At 35.6% G+C, this 20721-nt stretch overlaps 1 protein-coding gene across 1 annotated transcript; it reads right to left on the bottom strand.

Annotated features, from left to right (window-relative positions):
• Positions 1–1510: 1510 nt before the first annotated feature.
• adm2a (adrenomedullin 2a) lies at positions 1511–13765 on the bottom strand. The gene is made up of 3 exons (XM_055190622.2): positions 13623–13765; positions 12936–13174; positions 1511–4524 (listed from the first exon to the last, which is right to left on the bottom strand). Exons 2-3 carry the CDS (start codon positions 13028–13030, stop codon positions 4116–4118), a joined length of 504 nt encoding a protein of 167 aa, XP_055046597.2. The 5' UTR covers positions 13031–13174; positions 13623–13765; the 3' UTR covers positions 1511–4115.
• Between the last annotated feature and the right edge of the window lie 6956 nt (positions 13766–20721).

Here is a 20721-nt window from a genome sequence, read left to right as displayed (position 1 = left end):
CAGCTGATGAGACAATTGCGGCTATTTCCTCTCACGCCTGTTTAACTGACGCTGATTTGGGCGGGTTTCTCCCATCCCCATACAAAACAACTTCTCTGTCGTGGACTGCTCTTACAAGAACGTGGGTCTCCTCGGCTGTGAATCGCTCCTGGCGTGCGCCTGGTAAATCCGTCATAATAATAGCAACCCGCCATGGAACTTGCGCCCTTGCGTTTAAAGGGAATGTTGGATAGCGTTCTGATTGGTTTATTTGACGTTACGCCCAAACCACACCTATGAATAATGAACCTACTTCAGACCAACCCTTATTGATTTGCGCCTGGCGCAAGAGTTATTTCTCCCGCCGGGAAAATAGCAACAGCGCCCAAGATCCGCCCACAAAGTCACTTGCGCTTTGCGCTTTGCACTTGCGTTTCAGATCGTTAAAATAGGGCCCTATAAATTCATGTTTTTATAATAGGTAAAACACTTTAGTATGCATAAATATGTAATATTGTGTCGTGTAATAAAATAAAAATGAAAATACCAAACTCTATTTGTATTTTAATAGTGTAGGCTTGTTTCCCGTTATTTTCGGGCATACAGTATAATCAGCAATTTAAATATTCAATATAAATGTTTCTCGTTGCAATTTTTATTAAAAGGTTTGTTTTTCACTTCATTCGTGATTAAAAAACGAAACACTGAGCACATGTCACTACGGCAAGCAGCAGGTGTCCGACTTGTCGGCTTCATCTTCAACTCCACCATTGACTGCAAGTGGCAAACCTCGCCGATCGGTCTGCGCAGCGCCACATGAACTCAAACAAGCCTAGTGAAATCTTTCAAACATGGCAAGGAGCGTCACATTTCTGTCTGATGTCAGAGGTATTCAGGCCAATTACAACATACAGATTAGCTGGCCAATTAGGGACACAGAGCTAAGTTTTGTACAAAATTAGAGCATTTCAGAAAGAGAGGATATCTGGAGCTACAAAAATGTATGGCATGTGGAAAGTAATGTGTTTTTTGAACCATAAACCACACGAACACATTATTCCAAATATGAACCAGCAAGCAACTTCTGTTGGTTTAATGTTTAACTTGATGCTAGGAGGTAATTTTCATTTGTGGATAGAGTGACGTGTGAGTTGCCTGCAGATCTTAAAATATGAGGAATATGATTCCCAGATGTAAACTAAGTCCAGCACAGATATGGACAAGTCTTGACCAATTGTGTAGACAAAAATATATGTATTTGCTGTACTTAGCATTCGGTTGTGTGTTTCATAACTCGAGAAAATGTTTTCTATTAACTTATTTTAAACATTTTGTCCTGCATATCTATTGCAGTGTATACAATATGCTAATATACTGTATTTGCATGATATAATTTATATTTGTGTTTTTTTATATTCAGTACATACTTTTATTATGTGAAATAAAAAAATCCCAATTAAAATTATCCAGTATTGAATTAATTGTATATACAGTAACATGCCACTGATATGAAAAACAACAACACGCCAGATTTCATCTCACTACTTTGTAGTGCTTTATTTCACTGAGAAAATGAACATTGTATATGAGTGACAGATATCATTGTCTTTCCTTAAAAAAAATACTCTTCTTACCCAGAATTCACATTTGAGCTGTGAGAAAACAAAGTATTCTATAAATAACGTCTTTGGTGACATAGATAGACGAATTTATAAATACAATAACTTAAATATTATCACTAATAATAATATTCACATGGTTCTAACTGCATCCACCAAATTTCCCACAATTCAGTGCACTAACACCTTTTAAATACATTCATAAATATTCAACTCAGATTACAGATATACAACTCTCACACTCATCTGAAGTTCAAGTGACAAAAACACGCTCGTCCTTTAAAGTGCTTTGTAGTGCTCTAACAACAGAACTGACCTTTAGTATCTGTAACAACATTCAATATTCGGATGGACTCATGGTCAGGGTAACACAAACATATACACTTATTAAGAACTTTTAAAGTCCGTACAACACAGATTCCTATTCTGTGTGTCTTCCTTCAGCATTAGTATGAAAATATGAATGTTTTTCCTTAATGAACCAAATGAGGCTTCAAAGGGGGACAAAGTTCACGAGAATAAGCCGCAGTAGCCCACAACACAGTATTTCCAAAAAACACACACATACAAAAAACATCAGGGTACTGACGCAACTGTTACGCTCAACCCATGTCACCAAGACGTTGACGACAACTCAGTGTTAAATAAATAAATAGTTAAATATAAAACAAAAACAGGAATGTGATCAATATATAAGTTAACATAAGACAAATAAGGCTCTCCCTTTGCATGTACACAAAAACTACAGAGTAACAAGGCTCTCAGCAGTTTAAAAGCCTTTTAATGAATCAGAAACGAATGAATCAGTAAACAGGTTGATTACAGCAATACGAGAATGGCTTGTATATAGAGAGAGAGAGAGAGAGAAAGAGAGAGAGAGCCTTTGAGCAGGCGATAAAGATGACAAAATCACGAAAATCAGGCAAGACAGAGAGAAATACCTTTTGCAATTATAAAGTCTATCAAATCCAACTGCAATTAAATTCAAGCGTTCAAAGACAAATACTAATATTGGCAGTGAAAATAAATTACAATTAAATTACAGTATAGTGTAAATGCACAGAAAATTATCAAGTAAAATCAGGTTTTTGGTAGATCTCTGCCTTCTGGACCAAGTTTGAAAGATGTTTTTTTAAATAAAGAGATACAGCAAATCTTAAATGATTTCTAAGAGATTCGTGGCCTGGAAACTCAACTTCATCTGAAAGTAAGTTTTTGATGTTTAAGAAGGATTACTTCTGCTATTTTAATCCTCAGACATGCAACACATAGAGCCATTCCCGCACATTCATAGACCCCGAAGCCAAAGAAAGTTACTTAAAGTTGTAGCACTGTTCGTCTTACAATTGTTGAGTATTTTTAGCGTGCATATCCACCCACGAATTCAGACCTGTTTATTATAAATATAGGGAATTCTTAAAATACGACACTCAGAGAGGGTGCCGTTGGAAGGCCATGTCACCGAAAGGCTTGAATTTTGGTATAACTGCAATCTTTAATTAGGTTAACAAGAATGCGTTTTTGAATTGACTTAAATGACCCAAACAAAAAGACGTCTCAGTCACTGGTGCTTGGAATATGTTTTCTAGCAAGCAATAGCTGTCATTTTACCGTCTATGGATACAGCATAAATGGTCTTTTGGTTCTGTTTTGGAGCTGTAACCTAGGTTATGGGAATGTATGGGTGTGTTTTAACCATCTTTTAAGAAATGCCCAGAAAATGCTTTGCTTTTGTTTATGAAATGTGGCAAAACCCAGCAGGATTCCTTCAGAATTAAAACCTTAGAAATGATCCCTTATACTTCAGATGGCCATTGTTGTAATGTTTATGGACTTTATGAATCACATGAAGCATAATAGTTCAGACGCCAGACCACAAGGTGCACGACAAAGCAGCAAAGAGATAATCCAGATTTTTTTAAACTGCATTTCTATGTGATCTCCACCGAGTGACCACTGAGTATTTCAAACTGGTTTTACAAAGACGATTGTTTCCAAATCCTAAAAGTTGCAGTAATGAGGAGTGTGGTTGTTGACTGCCAAAGCTGTTAGACAGTGGTCTTGAAATGTATTACTAATCACTGTCTGTCTTCTTTTTTAGAAGTGTGTGGGTTAAAAGGGTTTTGGAGTCTTTTGGGAGTCTCAGCTTGACAGGAATCCAATTGCATATCTTATTGAAATCCACCGGAGGGTTTGATCAGTTGTGTGAAGTTAACAGACTCTGATGAGATGGGGAATAATGTGACATCGTCCAAACTAATCTCATATCTGAGGAGATTTAAATATCATCCTAACAAGATATCAAAATGAAGAATCTATCTGAGAACATCATGGCCAAAGTTAACGTTTTGAATGGAGGAATTAAGGCAAGTTGCTATCAAGTAATTCAGATCCAAGTACAGAAATTGGAAATAAAGGCAGAGAGAAAGAGTACAGCAGAGCTATCGCAATAACATAATCAACAGGACAGGTATGTGTAACGCTATTTTATCTGGTCTTTCGGTTTTTGCCGGGATCTCATCCGTAGCTGTGCGGGCTGCGGGGGTTAATGGGGGAGGAGTCTTCACGCCTGGTTTGACCAGCAAGTTGGTAGAGGCGGTGACTGAGATTTTGTACCTGGCAGGTACCAAGGATGCATCCGACGCGCATCAGCTGGCCATGCTGATGGGTGTGATGATTTCGCGAGTACACGTGGCGGCGACCTCTCAACCCTCTTTGTTGGGGGGCTTCGCCCACTTTATTGGACTCTCCTGCTATTGGCTGACTAATGAGGATATCGCTTGGGTTATTCAGTGCTGAAGGTGGTGGTCTGGAGAGGATGGCCCTCCACAAAATTGTAGAGTCGATGGATACGCCACGGTCAGTTTGGTGACTTGATATGGTAACTTCTACAGTTTGTTGATGGGGTCTTGCCATGAAGTTCAACCTGTAAAACAGATGTGGTTTTAACTCAACAAATTTTTCACTTACATAATAATCTCAAGTTTAGGCTGAAAGGTTTGTTTATGTTATTTTATTACTCTCTAAGCCAGTGGTTCTCAACTCTAGTCTTCAGGCCCCATCCCATAACATTTTAGATGCCTCCATATATAAAACATCTGATTCAGTTCATCAGCTTGTTAGTGTGTTAATTAAGGAAATGTTTTAAGGAGCCTAATGAGTGGAATCAGGTGTTTTATATAAGGAGACATCTAAAACATTCTGGGAGGGGGGCCGAGGACTGGAGTTGAGAACCACTGCTCTAAACCATCTAAAGCAGTGTTTCCCAATCCTCCTTACAAAATGGTAAACATTTCTCCCTAACAAGCTGATGAGTTAAATCAGGTGTGTTAAACAAGGAGACATCTAAAGCTTTCTGGGAGGGGGGCCTCGAGGACCAGGATTGGGAAACACTGATCTAAAGCATTCTCCAGACAAATATTTATGCATAAATACAAATTATATCTGTAAAGGCATCAACTTTTTGCACCATGCACTCTTACATAACTTATGGGCATTTAAAGTTTATATTTAATAAGTACAGTGTTGGTACAGTTTTGAGCAATAACTGCATATAAGTTTTGGGCCAGTTACTGAAAAAAAACATATATTACTCATCACTAGTTACCCCTCAAAAATAATATTATTACTTTACTCAACAGCCAACATTAGGCTACATTACACCCCAAAAATTTATAATTGCTAATTTTTTAGTCTGTAAATCCATTAAAGTTACATGTAAATGAAGAGTACAACTGGCTCAAACTATTTTTAAACAATTTCTGTACTTTTAATAAAGCAGTAATATACTAAAATCTGCCACAGGGCTCAAGCAGGGGGACCCAAACATGGTGGCAGAACGAAAAAAGCTAATTTCCTGCATTGGTGACGTTGTGATGAAAAGTAGCCATTTTATGGTAACTGTAATTTTATTACTTTTTTGTAATTAGTTACACTACTAGTTACCAGTGAAAGTAATATTACTATAGTAACTAATCACTATCCAACATGATAAGCATGATGTTTAGTTTTCCAAATCTAAATGGGCATTTGCTATGTTTAGTGTATTATCCATCATTTATTATCAGTTATTGCTGATACCAAATGTATGTGTAAGGCAAACATATACCGCTCAAGCTACTTCTTACTGCTCAACTAGTTTATGACTCATTAGAACAGAGCGTACAGCAAACATAATTGATTCATACTGGTTTGATGTGCTGGCCATCTGCTCTATGTTTGTTAAGACGGTAGACTCATGCTCAATTTACTCCTGGTTTTTATGCTGTGCTTGCATAGGGCACTAATTCAGATCTTGAACTTAGCACCAGCAAGATGCCTGATTTATAAAAATACCTTATTGTGTTTATAAAGTTGCTTTGAATAAAATGTATCTTTTACATGATTATTGTTAACTTTATTGTCAAATTTAAAAGAAGTTGGTTATTCAGAAGTCTAAAAGAGAAACCCAGTTTACACAAAAACACTAAAGACAAATGGCAGGCTTGAGTTTTTGGTTGCTTACAATCATATCTCTTTGGTAGAAGCTTTAATGTGTAAATGATATGCATTTGAACAATCTGAAACCTGAATTTGTGGATTATATAGGTTATAAATTATAATTAAACTATGATATGGTTCTAAAAGTCTAGTCGGCATAGGCTTAGTCATACAAGACCCTGTTTAAAAGTCACTATTGGATTGTTTGGACAAACGTGTATATGTTGGTCTAAAACATGTGATAACCAATTTATGTCTTATTTCCTCAGAAAGTTGATTTTTATAAGCAGGTATTGGGTGAACATTAATAATGTAACAACATTGATGGGTAGTACATGGTCACAGGTAAGTTTTTATACCCAGAGCACTGGGAACATTTACACCATAGTAGCTTGACTCCAACAATATCACTACCAAGCTTCCCTGATAGGAAAATACTGTGGTGGATGAATCTTTGTTGGGGCTTGTGCCCAAATTGCATTGTTTTTGAGATTTTCATTTTATGTTTGATGACTTTTAAAGTTCCCAAGAATTCTAGTAACATGTAGCAACTAGTTAGCAACCGCCTTTTTAAAGACACCTAAAAACTTTCAAGAGTAGGTGTTTTATTTTGTAGAATAAAACATTCAAATATCTTGAGATTGTGTAAACCCCATTTAACAAACCCATTGATATTGGGATAAGAGAACCAAGAGAAATGCTAAAATGCTAACTAGTTTCTGGGTTTTGCCTACAACAATATATCATCCCTGCAGCTCTCTATTTCTTACATATACAACTCTTTTAAATCTGTCTTCATAAAAAATGCTAAATAAATGCAATAGGTGCAGAGATTATGTTGCAAGTAGCAGATGTTATTTCTTTTGTTCATTCATCATGTTGTGACCCATCTGTTATACTGTGCTAAATTAACTTAGTTTACATAATTCACATCGAAATGGCCTTTCTGTTTAATTATAAATCTCACATAGAAATCTTTATCACAAAGATCACAGTGAAATGTAATCTGCACAACCAGTTAAGAAGATGAGCTACTGCCCCATGAAATTCAATCTGTCCAATCATGTTGTGCAGTAACTTAATTTGCAGTTCAGTGAAAAGACAAAACACTCCCAGAGACCAGAGGTACAGCTCAGACTTAAACATTTTAAATGCTTACATGTCAGGTCGATTAAAACATAATCTAACGTTACGCTCTATTAAAAGAGCAGTCATTCTGATTCCTTTCATTTGGCACTGTTCAAGGCACATGTCCTGACGTAAAAGCTTGCTGGTGGACTTTGTGTCTGAGGGATTTAATCTTTTGTAATGCAACATGTCTCATGTTTAATGCTGTTGTAGCCTTTCACCCTATTCGTCTGGAACTGGCTGACTGCCATGAAAACCGAGTGATGCCCTGTGGGAACCGTTTCTTTGCAGACACATAAAGTGAACTTATATTTAATTTAGATTTATTCCCTGATCAGGGTCAGGTATTAAAAAACTAATTCACTAGTTTAGTTTGTTTTTGCTAGTAATCCTCAAGCTTTGGGCAGTTTTGCAATTCATTTGTGAATTAATCATCAGATGATTATATTTAGCTGATCAGAGAAGAAGTCATTTTTGAACCTTGTGGTCTTTGATGTAAAATGTGAGAAGTCAACAAACTAGTGACCTTCTCCAGTTACTTTAAGATCTTTTGTTCCATTAATACCAGTGTGTGGCCCAGTGAAATGGCTCACAGTGGTGATTTAATGTTCAGGCATAATGTTAAGTCATTGAGATGACTGGAGAATGTATGTGTCCTCCTCAGTATCTATAGTGGGGAGCGCGGTAAGTTGTCACACTTTTCACACCGTCTAACATTTAGTGAGCACCATACGTCACAATGGTATAAATCTCATACCAAATGGAAGTCTTGGGCCAACCTAAACCAAAGCGTCAATGGTTTGAAAATAGGACATAACAGTTGAGTAACAAATACGTGACAGTGACACGTAAACAGAAATACGTGACAAAGCATTCACATAAAATGTCAAGAAAATGTACCTATCCTGCAATACTTAGTTGGTCCAGAACAAAGCATTCACATAACTCATCTGGGCAATATACTTATGCCGCAATAGTTAGCCTGTCTGGAACCAAGCTGATTTAAACCACAATACTGTATGACACTTGTATTACATGTGACCCTATGCTAATAGGATTCTGTTTCTTCCTCCCTGTCTCGTCCTCGACCCCGAGGACAATGAGACAAACAGACCCAGTTCCTGCTGCTTTGAAGGTCATCACACCACTGATCTACTGATCGTCCTTCAACGTGATGCCCAGCCGATGCCTGACCAACGACTACCGGCGGAACCAGTTTAATTCGCTTACCCATTTACATACCCTGATAGTATTTATATATAGAAATATATATGTATCTCTCTCAGGGGTTTTTCTCCTCCTAGGAGTTTTCCCCCTAGACTAGCCAGGAGGGTTTTTCTCCAAGGGTTTTTTTTCATCCCCTGGAGAGTCTGCCACCTATGGCTTAACTTACTACTTTACTGAATACGCTTTACTGAATATGCTCGCTGTTTTATGCTTTTCCTACATCTATTAATGTAAAGCTGCTTTGAAACAAATAACAATTGTGAAAAGTTCTATATAAATAAAATTGAATTGAATTGAATTGAATTGAATGTTCACGCAAAAAAGGCGGAAAACCATGTAAGTGCCACGGAAAACACTCACAAAATTAGGTACATAATTTCGTGATACAGGGTTGCTTGAGCACATATATTATTTTACTTACATTTTCATATCTTATCTCATTACGGAGTTGTAGACTGTTGAATAGAGAATGTTCACTTGTAACAATTTGCCCCATCGGCGGGTTAGTTGTCACACCAGATTATCTAAAAAGAAGAACACAACTACGTAATTGTGATTATTGAAATTAACTAATTGTTATGAAAACCTTCTAGCCTTGCTTTAGTGAGGTTAACCCTGCATTGCGGTGCCAAACACACGCAGTGTGAAAGCAGGGTTAGAATGTTACGACCCCAATGAAACACAACTGATAAAAATTGGGATCTTTCTAAAAGGTGTACTGCCCCAATGACCGCTAGGGAACATTTGACCATTTCGCCCAGTGCTAACCAAGTCAGTTAAAATAGGCTAAAAATGCCAGTCCTATACTAACCATCCATTAGACACTATTTACGGGGAGATAAAATGGTCACCATCAGACAAAGCAGATTGTCTCCCCTTCCCTCCATACTCCCCCAGAAACACGCACTCACACTGTACTTTATGCGATCTGAACCCGGGCACACTTTCTTCATTATGATGCAATTGTTATGAGGAAAATAGGAAGAAAAGCACTTTCTTAACACTGGAATCCATTGTGATGTTTTTTATTCTAAGTCGTTTGCTGAACCATGACACACAGCCAACTCATATGTCTATCATATTGCCTGGTTGATCTGTCTTGTGTGCAACTCAGTCATTCACGTAACCCTACTTCGGGCATCAGAAAGTATTTAAGAAGGCAGATAAAGTTGAGTGGTTGCACAATTGACGTCTCGCCTTTTGATTTGCGACCACACTGTGCGTTCCATGCCTGAGCCCACCTCAAGCCTGCCAGGGCGCAGTTAACCAAACAGTGCCCGGGCACACTACAGAAAGATAACACTAGTCAAACGAACCAGGCTTTGGGATAACTGTAAACATGCTAATGGTTATCTAATTGTGTTAATGAGAGGCTTCATTAAATCCTCCATCCCTTGGTGTTTGTTTTCAGGGTTTTTCGGTTCCTCTACACACTAGAAACATACTTCATTCTGAGGACAAGAAAGGAATTCAGGTCTAATCCACAGTGGAATTTTGTCTGATGGATAGGTTTTTCCAACTCTCTCAACACTCGCCATGGGTAATAATAAGCACACAGCTTGGTGTAAAACAGTATTATTTTTGTTGTAAATGGAGGCCTGCATTAACCAAGATTCCCATTGAGTGGGAACAAACATTCTTCATTCAAATATACCAACTCAATGTTTTGAGACTCAGTTTTTCCTGTAATGAAAGCAAAAAATCCAATAGCAACTTGACTTGAATCGTCTACTTCAATATCGTTTGCAGCCAAACAGCTTCTTTTTGACTTGCGATGTTTGTAAAAGTATTTTTTACTTTTTGCACTACAATTTATATTTTTTAGTTTATATGTAGGCTACTTTAAAATGATTTCAGCAATTGAATATGTGGAGATTAATAATAATAAAAAAGCAGATATTTGACTGGTAGATTGCGTGTCTATCACTGTCATTCATATCCATACAGATACAGTATTTTGATAATCTAAAGTTTAAACCATGCATCACAAAAAAGCTAAACATGCTACAGTCTGCCAGTCCTCATTCCTGCTGTTCTTTTAAACACATATTTGACTCTGTCGCCTCCTGGCTTACAATATTCTCTCATAAACATAACCGCAAGACATTATGTAACAAATAAAACTAGGCTATGTAAGGCTAGCTATTTACAGAGGCCTCTTGATCATATTTGAACCCTTAGAAGGTGCTTCAGTGGTCACCACTAACTCCTCTATTTATACAAATCAGGGACAGCGTGGCATGTCAAACGATAAAAATCCCTTGCTGACATCACATCGATTCCTGCATGTTGTGTAAGTGGCCGATTATCAAATTAACAACACTAAGAAGTCCATGTAAAGTACGCAAAGTTTGACATCAGTGAGACAAAATAGTACATCACAGATATGACACAAGATACGACAACAACAATGAGATACTAAATTTAAACAGCAAAAGAAGATGCTATACGTCATAAATTACATTGTGAAAACATCTCCTCTACACCCTAAACATTTTAAGGCTACAAACTAAAGTGGACAGTCCTTTTGTTTTTGAATGAGAACTATAAAAGTTTTGTGTGAGTCCCTGACATAATCATATTTATGAAAAATAGTTGTATCCATATTTAAGAGATGTATTTGTTGTTGTTGTGTAAGTGTTCACTTACATTACAACATTTTGATATCAGCCCATGATTTCTCTAAATATTTCTCAAAGACTAGCACAAATACAGTTACTGTAAATACTGCAAGTCACAAACATTTACATTGCATCGCCCTCAGACTTGGTTTGCTGTCAGGTGTGGCGTTGTTGGGTAGGTGGAAAACTGTCATGGCATATTTATGAGCTGCTGGAAAGTAAAGAATAAACTGAAGGAAAACCTATTTGACTTATTCAGAGTCTAGGATATTGTGACAGCTAAGCTTTTACAGTTTGTTGAAACTGGTTTCGTGTGGTTTTAACATATCCAAATAATAGATTTTTAAGTTTGTTTAGTGTATTTCTTACATCAGTGAAAGACTATTTGAGCATTTCAACAAATCTTTAGTAAGCTTTTGTGATCACAACACTTTCAGCCAGTAGAGGGCACAAAAAAACACTTCTCCTACCATTCTGCGTAGTCATCCATCATCACTAAGCAATAAAGTCTGTATTAGCCATTTTCAAGAGCAACTGGCCCAGTCTCTTATTTGCTGCATATTATGTGTCCATGGGGTTCATTTTTTAAAGTGCTTCTATTGTAGCACACTCTGGATGTCACAATCTTTAAAGGCACCTTTGTTATACCACTGAATATAAGTGATATAAAAATCTGGTATAGAGCTGACTCACTTCTTTCTATTCAGATGTTGGTGTAAAAACAACAGAAAAGTAAAATTTTCCAAGCAACAATCAGTTTATAACATTAAAAAGGCTATTTGAATAGTCATAAGTTTTTAAAATAGGTTTCCCCCAAATTACCCATTTGTCAGAGAGGTAAGAGAAATCACTACTTTCAGCAGCACATAAAGACTGTTTAATAGTCATGTAACCTTGCTCACAAAAATTAGGCAATATTTATATCACTGTGCAAAAACTCATTGTTCGTTGACTTCTGCAGTCATTTACTTGCAACAAATGATTATGGCTATTAATCACAGAAGTCTCATACTATTTCTGGATGTGACTAATGTCTGTTCAGAAGCCAACAAATTGATGTTGCAATGATTTATTATGTTTACAAGTTGTTACTGGGGCAATGCCTTTAAACAGTAGCTACACTTTTGTACCTAAAAGGTCCATAGTACCTCAAAGGTAAATATATGTACCAAAATGGTGACAACTTTTGAACCTTTATTCCTGATATAGGCTGATGCTCAACTAGCATACATGAATACACTATACAAACTTACTACGTTTTTATAGATACATATTTCATAAATATTTATATTTACATCTAAACTGCTTATCGTGTTTAGCATTATAGGCCTATTAATCTTCATTTATGGCTTAATAATATAAGTTATTGAAATGTATTGCCAAAAGTTTGCGTCCAGTGAAATTAGATGCGTGCGTTTACTTAGTCACGTCTACCATCTACACTGACCTTGTTCACTGCAATCATTATCAGACTCGACAAACACCCTTTTTGAATATAAACTCCCTTTGTCTTTTTAAAAATTATCCTTGTGTCAGACTAGCTCTAAATGATGGTAAAAAAAATGTAAAGTTAAAAAGATTTATTTCAACATTTATGAGGGCGCGTGATGTGGCATACCAGATGTTTATTAAGTAGGCTAAAGAAAAGTTAAAGACAGTTTTAGAAAACAATTATAACGTCACGTGCATACAGTAAATAATCCTAAATTAATGAATAGCTTGTTCTTTTTTACAATTAAATTCCAGCTTTTTTTAACTCTGAGAAATCCTTATTTTGTGCTAAATCAGATCACCCTCCACCCCAATAAAACGTCTTACATTCAACATTAAAAATGCAAACCAAAGTTAAATTGATTGTGCATTTATAAAGACGGATTGTTACCTGTTCATCTCCAGCGGGGTTTTAACCGGCACAGCCAGCAAATGCGAAGACAGGAGGCTGATGCAATACACGGTTACGGTGAATAATGATCTCATCGTGAGCAAAAAATACTCTCACACCCCCGGGCCAGAAGGGGGTTTTGCAACGCACCTGTACAATATTCAAAATCCGGTTTTTGAAGTTTGCAAGCTGTTCAAAAAGTCCGCGCAAGGGTACCGGCGTTTTAACTTAATGTACTCCTGTAAGGAAAATGAAGAGAAGGAATAAATTAATTAATGCATGCCAGTTTATTTTAACCACAAGTTAATATGTTTACATTATTACTCTCATTTGCTTTTATCATACTCGTAGAAGTCACCTTTCTAAAAAGTACACTTTTACAGTCCCAGCGACAACTTTTGCACCTTTTTTTTCTGAGAGTACAGATATTTGGCTTAGATGAGAGTTTTAGTTCACTAACACTTTTTTATAATATGTAAGCCTATATAATATGTAATATAATATAATGATATGCTTAAATATTACTTGAATGAATCAGTTCAGATTAGTTGGCAACTAGTTACCGCCTTTTCTATCAGTTTAAAGCACTGTTGATTTATGATGCCGGTAATGTGTCCTGTTTTACTTAATACGTTATTTGATCATCTAAAAGCAATATTATTTTATAGTAGCTGTTATCTTACTGACCTTAATTCTCGGGTGAAAATTGAGCGCCTGGCGCAAAATCGTCTTGAGAATTTTCCCACGAGAGCGCACGCGTTGTCCAAGACCAAGTTCTCATAAAGGCTGAGGTTCAAATGACATTGAAGCTTTAAATATGGACTGGGCGGGCCTATCGTACAAGCCAAAGGTGTGTCGAATGATCTTGTGCTGTTCACCGTTGATCAGCCTCCAACTATGACTCATGTAATAAATGGGCACACTTACAGTAAGACTGGAATCAAATGTAATTCCTTATTTGATATCAAGACATTCAACCTTAATTGACTTTATATTGCTTGCATGTTCTTGCCAAATTATGGATTACTTGCTGTATTTTATACTTTTATAGTAGGAGCAGTTTAATGGCTTAGCTAAATATTGTAGGCTTGTCTTTAAAATATATTAATTTTGTTTAGATATCTATTACGTATTTGCTATATTAAAATCTTTTAAAAGTAACAGTGGCATTAACTGACAAGCAAATTTCACCTTGTGTATACACTAACATTAAGCAAACTTTAAACCCGTTCTCTTCTCTTTATCTGTAACTGTTCGGGCGAGTGTGTGAGTAGTGGATAAGTATGCAGAGGAAACCTCACAACTTCCCCAGAAATTCACACTCTTTAATCATTTGTGTGGTTTATTGATAATTAAGTATAATTTGAATCCTTCTGTACACAAAACAGAAACATTTTCTTTGCAGTATCAATTTAAACTGAGTTTTTTCAAATGGGAATGTCATAACTCTTTGGTATTAATGAAGATATTGTGTTATTAGAGAGACATTGTGAGATTACATAAAGCTTTTGTTTGAATGAGGTGTAGGGTAATATATTACAGTTATCTATTTTTTATTCTGTTACGGTCTTGTTCTATGTCTTTTAACTTTTAGTTTGTATTTTTGAGTTCCCACTTCCTGTTCTGTTTTGTAGTCAGTTTGTAGTTCTGTTTGCTTATTGGTTCCCATGTTAATTGTTTCCCCATGGTGTTTCTAGTTTACCTTGTTATCTCTGTGTATATAGCCCCAATGTCACAGTTGTCTTTTGTCAGTTCTTGTAATGCTTGGTTTTCTTGTCCTGTCTGGTGGTTTTACTTTGTGGGTTATCTTGTTTTGGTTTTGGCTGCTTTGCTTTGTGTTTATTTTGGTAAATGTCTGCACTTGGATCTGCTGCCTTTGTCCGTCTCTCCACCAACAACTTTTTCAAATACCAGAACCCATGTGTCTAGGAGCTCAACAAATAACCAGGCTGGTGAGGGCACAGATTTACATAATCATAAAGAATCATGTGACAACAGAACTGTGAGGTTAAGCCAATTCACAATTGGCCCTGTCTGTGATCTTTCATCCATTGTGTGGCCCTCTGTGTTTTTTGTCCCAATTAGTTATGAACATGAAGAACTGCACGCTGTAGTTGGTGAATCCGGCACAAAACGCAACTGCTCGCAACGCAAAAGCTCACCGACTAGCTGTGGTCATTCTCCAAAAGCAGAAGATGATTGTTTTTATCTACAATGGCCAAGACAGTTAATATTTCATTTAAATGCTTTGCTGGTGAAAACATAAGCGTATAAGGCCATATGATACATTTAATTACACTCTTAAAACTAATGTTTTCAAATAACACATCACATGTGTCTAGTTAAGGACAACACATCTAATGAGATCTAACAGATCTCCTTGTTATTTTTGGAACAACGCACTTTGTGTTGTTTTAACACATCTTGTGTTGTCCCTTTTCAATTCAATTCAATTTTAATTCAATTCAATTTTATTTATATAGCGCTTTTCACAATACTCAATTGTTTCAAAGCAGCTTTACATTAATAGAAGAAGTAAAAGCACAGAAAAACGACAGATAGCATAACATAATACACAATAGCATAAGCAGTCAAATTTGCTGCGGCTATGACGCGACATTATGAGAAGAAGCTAAGTTAAGCCAAAGCAGGCTACCTTTTATTTATTTGAACTTAAAATCAACACAAAATGACAAATAAGTGGTGTTAAAATAAGGGACAACACAAATAAAACATAATGTGTTTAATAGGATAACACAAAACAATGTGTAAAAATGAACACATCCTTGCTTAGAGGAATTTAATTGTGAATACAATTAAAAAGGTGTAAAAGTACTGTAAATATTTGTGTATGATGACAGATAGAAGGATACCAGCAAAAGTGATTTGTATGCTGCCCCCTAGTGAAGATTATCACAATCACATTGAATAAGTAAGTAACAAGAAAATATTAGGTTTTGGGGGTTTGATCTCCTATGGGAAAATCTTTATTGTGTTTAAAGTGCACACAAACAATGTGTCTTAGTTGTTTAAAAACATTAACAAACTTTTCAGTTTCCCTTTAACAATACCAATTCGTATGTGTTTTGCCCCCTTCCCTCCTATTTAGATAAAATGGTAATTCCCTGTGCAAAAATGTACTTTAAAATGTACTTTTTCCCCCACTAAGCTTGTTTACTTTGGTTTGTTGTGTTTACACTGTTTACAATGACAATTACTTAGTGATGGACAGTTTATAGTCATGTTTGTTTCTGTAACCATTTTAGGCTATGTCACAGTTACCCATAAGCCATTGCATCTATGTGATGTACTTAAAGCTTTAGTTCACCTTAGAAATAAAAATTCAAAAATCATCATGTACTCACATTTAATATAGCCTATTTAATTCCTTCCAAAACTAAAATAGATGAACTGTAGAAGAATGTTGCTTTCGTTTATACAATGAAAGTGAATAGGAAATATGGCTGTCATTAATTATCAAAGCAAAAATAAACTTGTTTGGGCCTGAGCGGGTAAATAATGACTGAATGTTTCTGTGTGTGTGAATAGCAGTCTTAAAGGCGGAGTCCACGATGTTTGAAAGCCAATGTTGATATTTGAAATCACCTAAACAAACACGCCCCTACCCCAATAGAATCTGGACCTTTTTTTGATAGACCCGCCCAACACATACGCAACCCGGCAAGGATGCCGGTTAGTAGACACGCTCCTTACTGCTGATTGGCTATAAGTGTGTTTTGGTAGTCGGCCCGTCTCCTTTTCCAAAGCGTTTTTCAAACATCGTGGACTCTGCCTTTAAATGGGTTTCTTAGGGTATGACTGCAAGCAAACAATATTTCCAGAGATAACTCAAGTCTCAATGAAGATAAAGGAAGTTAAAAAAAATGTAACGCATGAAATGTGGATCAAATAATATATACACTGAAAAAAACAACTTAGTAGTAGTAGTCTTAAGTAAAATTTACTTAAAAAATCTAAGTACTGCTTTCATTTCAAGTACAACTTACCTACCAAAATCACATAAAACCTACTTAATAATACATGAAATGTTTGTTAAAAAGTTAAGTAAATGTCACTTAATTATTTTTATTTCAGAAGTTAGATATATTTTAATTGTTTAGGTAAAGTCTTTTATTTTTTTTTAATACCGAAACATTGCTGTCCTAAAATATTAAATCAATCGATTGTATTTACTGTTATTACTAGATTGTATTGACTGTTCGTTATTTTCAGGGTTCATGTAAGTAAACACTGATCACCTGAACAGTGACTTCACAAAATGATAATTTAATTACAACAAAACTACAATAATAATATAAGAACATAAACCTCTATGACATTTTATTTCTTATTCTGTGAAAAAGCTTAAATAATCAAAATATTGATATTTTATTTATATATTTATCATTTATTTATTTATTTATTATGGATTTCTAAAAACAAAACTGATCATTTTATTTCATGATTGAGTTTAATGGATTTTATACTTAAAAATATGTAAGTAGACTTGAATGCGCTAAAGTTTTTGATTAAAATTTACTTCGTATTTTTAGGACTTTGTGCAGTGACTATAAAACAGTTAAATAATACAAGAAAATATCTAATAAGACTTACTTTTCAGTTAATTTTGTACATTAATTAATTAATAATTTTACTTAATCTATTTCTCAATAAATGTTAATATTACTATGTAGAAATTGAGGTTTAATCTAATATACAGTACTACTTAGGTTAATTAATCTCTTATTTTATGGACTTTCTTAAGACCTCATGTTAAAATGTTTGGATTTAATTCTAACAGCATTGTTGTCAATACAGCATTGTTGTTCCACAGGGTTGTGTGCTATCAACAAATTATTTTCCATATACATGAATGAGATTAAGTCTGATGTCAATGTTATGTCATTATTAAAATATGTTGTTGACATACTCTCAACAATGGTGCTAAATAGCACAAATGGTTTTAATGGCTCGTAATCATAGTAATTAAATTTTAATTGCTAAACCACTCCTATGTAGAACATGTATAGCACCTTGAACCATATTGTGCTATGTTGAATAGTCATGCTTTAGCACCACTAATGGTTCTACAAAGATGCTATATAGGTGCTGTTGGGTTGGCTATGTGCTAAAATGGTTCCCTATATGATTACGAGTACTATTTAGAACCTTTTTTTTTTAGTGTGTTTCTTTTGCAGCTATGCTTGTATAACAAATGTGCAATCTCTGGCTAGAAATGGAGAGATTCGGGTTCTCTGATTTTATTAAAGCTTTTTGGAGTTGAACATTAGTAAAACTAAAGAGTTGTGTTGTGGGAGGGTTTTTTAATTCCTTACATCTTCTAGCACAGGGGTCTCCGACCTTTATGTGAGCAAAGGCTACAACAATGGATAAAACAGTCTGGAGAGCTACATTTTTATATAGTCTACTCAATACTTTTTGTTACTTGTTGATTTTATTTTATTTTACTTGTTGATATGTTTGAGTATTGTTTAAAATGTTAACATACATAAAAAAGCCAAGCTAATATAAAATATATGTAATAAATAAATATGAAAATTGAGGCTATTAATAAAATGTGCTTTGGCGAGCAGCTAACAGACCCTGTGCGGGCAACCTGGTTTATGGGTAAAACATTATTATATAATTTCCCACATATTGTAAATTTTTTGTAGCTGCAGATATACTGCTTTCCTCAAACACTTTGATTTTATACAAAACTCTGTATAAACTCTGTCTCTGATTGGCCAGCTAATCTGTACATTGTGATTTGCCTGAATACCTCTGACGTCAGCCGGAAATGTGATGCTCCTTACCATGTTTGAAAGATTTGCTCACAATGCAATGCTGACAGGAGTTCACTTACAGGCTGTGAGGAATTATGATAATGTCGGTCTTGTCTACATCAACAAGCGTTGGAAGTAAACCGTTGTAAAATCATGAATCGGACCATAGTTGCTCTTTATTTAAAGTTGACAACAGTGTCTCGGTCACTTGTGGTATCTTTTAATACCAATAAATATATTGTTTGGTATTTTTTATCAATTAACAACAATAACTAGGCAGGGATCCAAAATCACTGGGTTCCCTCAGATTAATCAATTTGATGTTTATTAGAGGAAAGCTTTTATGAGAGAACAGCTTATTATTATAGACCCCCTCGTTATTTGCATCACTTGCTAAATAAAGCTTATTCCATCTGCAATTATGAACATGACCAAATAGCTTTATTCATTTATTTATTTCTTAATATGTTTTATTTAGAATATTGTGATTTGTTTCATGTGTCATTGTACACTCTAAAAATGGCTGGGTTGTTTTTGACCCATGGTGGGTAAGTGTTGGACGGAACACATGCTGGGTTAAAAATTACCCCATGCTGGGTCAAAAATGACCCAATGTTGGGTTGTTGTGATGCAACCATGGGGTATAATAACCCAGCAGTTGGGTTAAAATAACCCAGAATTGGGTCAATTTTTGGCCCAGCATGTGTTCTGTCCAGTGTTTGCCCATTGTGGGTCAAGAATAACCCAGCCATTTTTAGAGTGTATTGTGTAACCTTTACACCCAAGATACTGGCTAATAGACAATTAAATTTTTTTTAATTGAATTAAATTCTTCAACTTCCCTGTTTCTTGGTGGAATTTGTAAGCTCTCTGGTGTTTAGGTCACCTCGGGTGAAACCACTTTCAGCACCAGATATTTGAGCATGATGCTTCTGTAAACAAAATGTTTCATTTTTTTTTGTTTGATGTCAAAACACAAATGTAAATATCTCACAATTTTTATTTACTACACACAAAGCATCTACACTCAATGTTTGAATATAAAACAGATCACAGCAGACAGATTAAACAAATCTTAGTCTTTCATTATACAACAATTGTATTGAAATGGGCTTGATGCTGATTGGTAAATTATGGCTAATCAGCTAAATTTCTACAGTACATATGGTTCCAAAATTAAAAGATATTGGGCCTAACCAAAACACCTTTGAAAGACATTCAGTCTTTCTTTTACAACTGTGATAAGCAATGATACAGAATAACGAGCGAGACCACTTCCTGTCTACTGGTTTGGTGACAGGATGTCATGTGACTTTCAGATCCGGCCAAACAGCTCTGCTTTGAATGCTCCCTATAGGTTATATGTCATGCGAATGGAGGCCCAGACACCTTTACACCCACAGAGACAGAGCACATATGATCAAATCAAAGAACAGCTCATCCTGCGATGTTTGTATCACATGTCTGCTTTATCAGAATATTGTTCTTTTTTAGTGAACATCCATTTATACTCAATCTAAACCTCTAAATATATGTTTAAAGGTTTGGATTTACATTGAGTTCATTTTCTAAAGCACTACTTACAGTGTGTTACAAGGCACATAACAAGGTACTGTATTTGATTGCCTGGTGTAGCTTGACTGTTTGACCCATGTTAAAGTCACCATGAAACGGAAGTAGTGATTGTCTTATTTTCCCTGTGGTGATGTATACCGAGTGAAAAGGCTTCTGAAATGAAAAAAAGTAGGGCTGGACTTGAATTCATCTATTAAAAACTGATTGGACTGTTTAAAGTTTGGTCATGTTGCTATTTGTTAATCGTTGCAATCTTGTCCCGGACCCCTCCCACCTGCCATACCATAAAGAGAGATCATTTCCAGGAGGTGGGGGATTTGCCTTTTTGATTAAAAATGATGAGGGCACATGAATAAAAAAAGGTGAAGCTTACAGATAAGTTATATGTAATACGTACCAAAATATACCAAAACAAATTACAGTTT

Source organism: Misgurnus anguillicaudatus, chromosome 1, assembly GCF_027580225.2.
Source record: "Misgurnus anguillicaudatus chromosome 1, ASM2758022v2, whole genome shotgun sequence".
Lineage (NCBI taxonomy): Eukaryota > Metazoa > Chordata > Actinopteri > Cypriniformes > Cobitidae > Misgurnus > Misgurnus anguillicaudatus.
The sequence above is the reverse complement of the archived record's forward strand: the minus strand, read 5'-3'. Positions and strand labels throughout refer to the sequence as shown.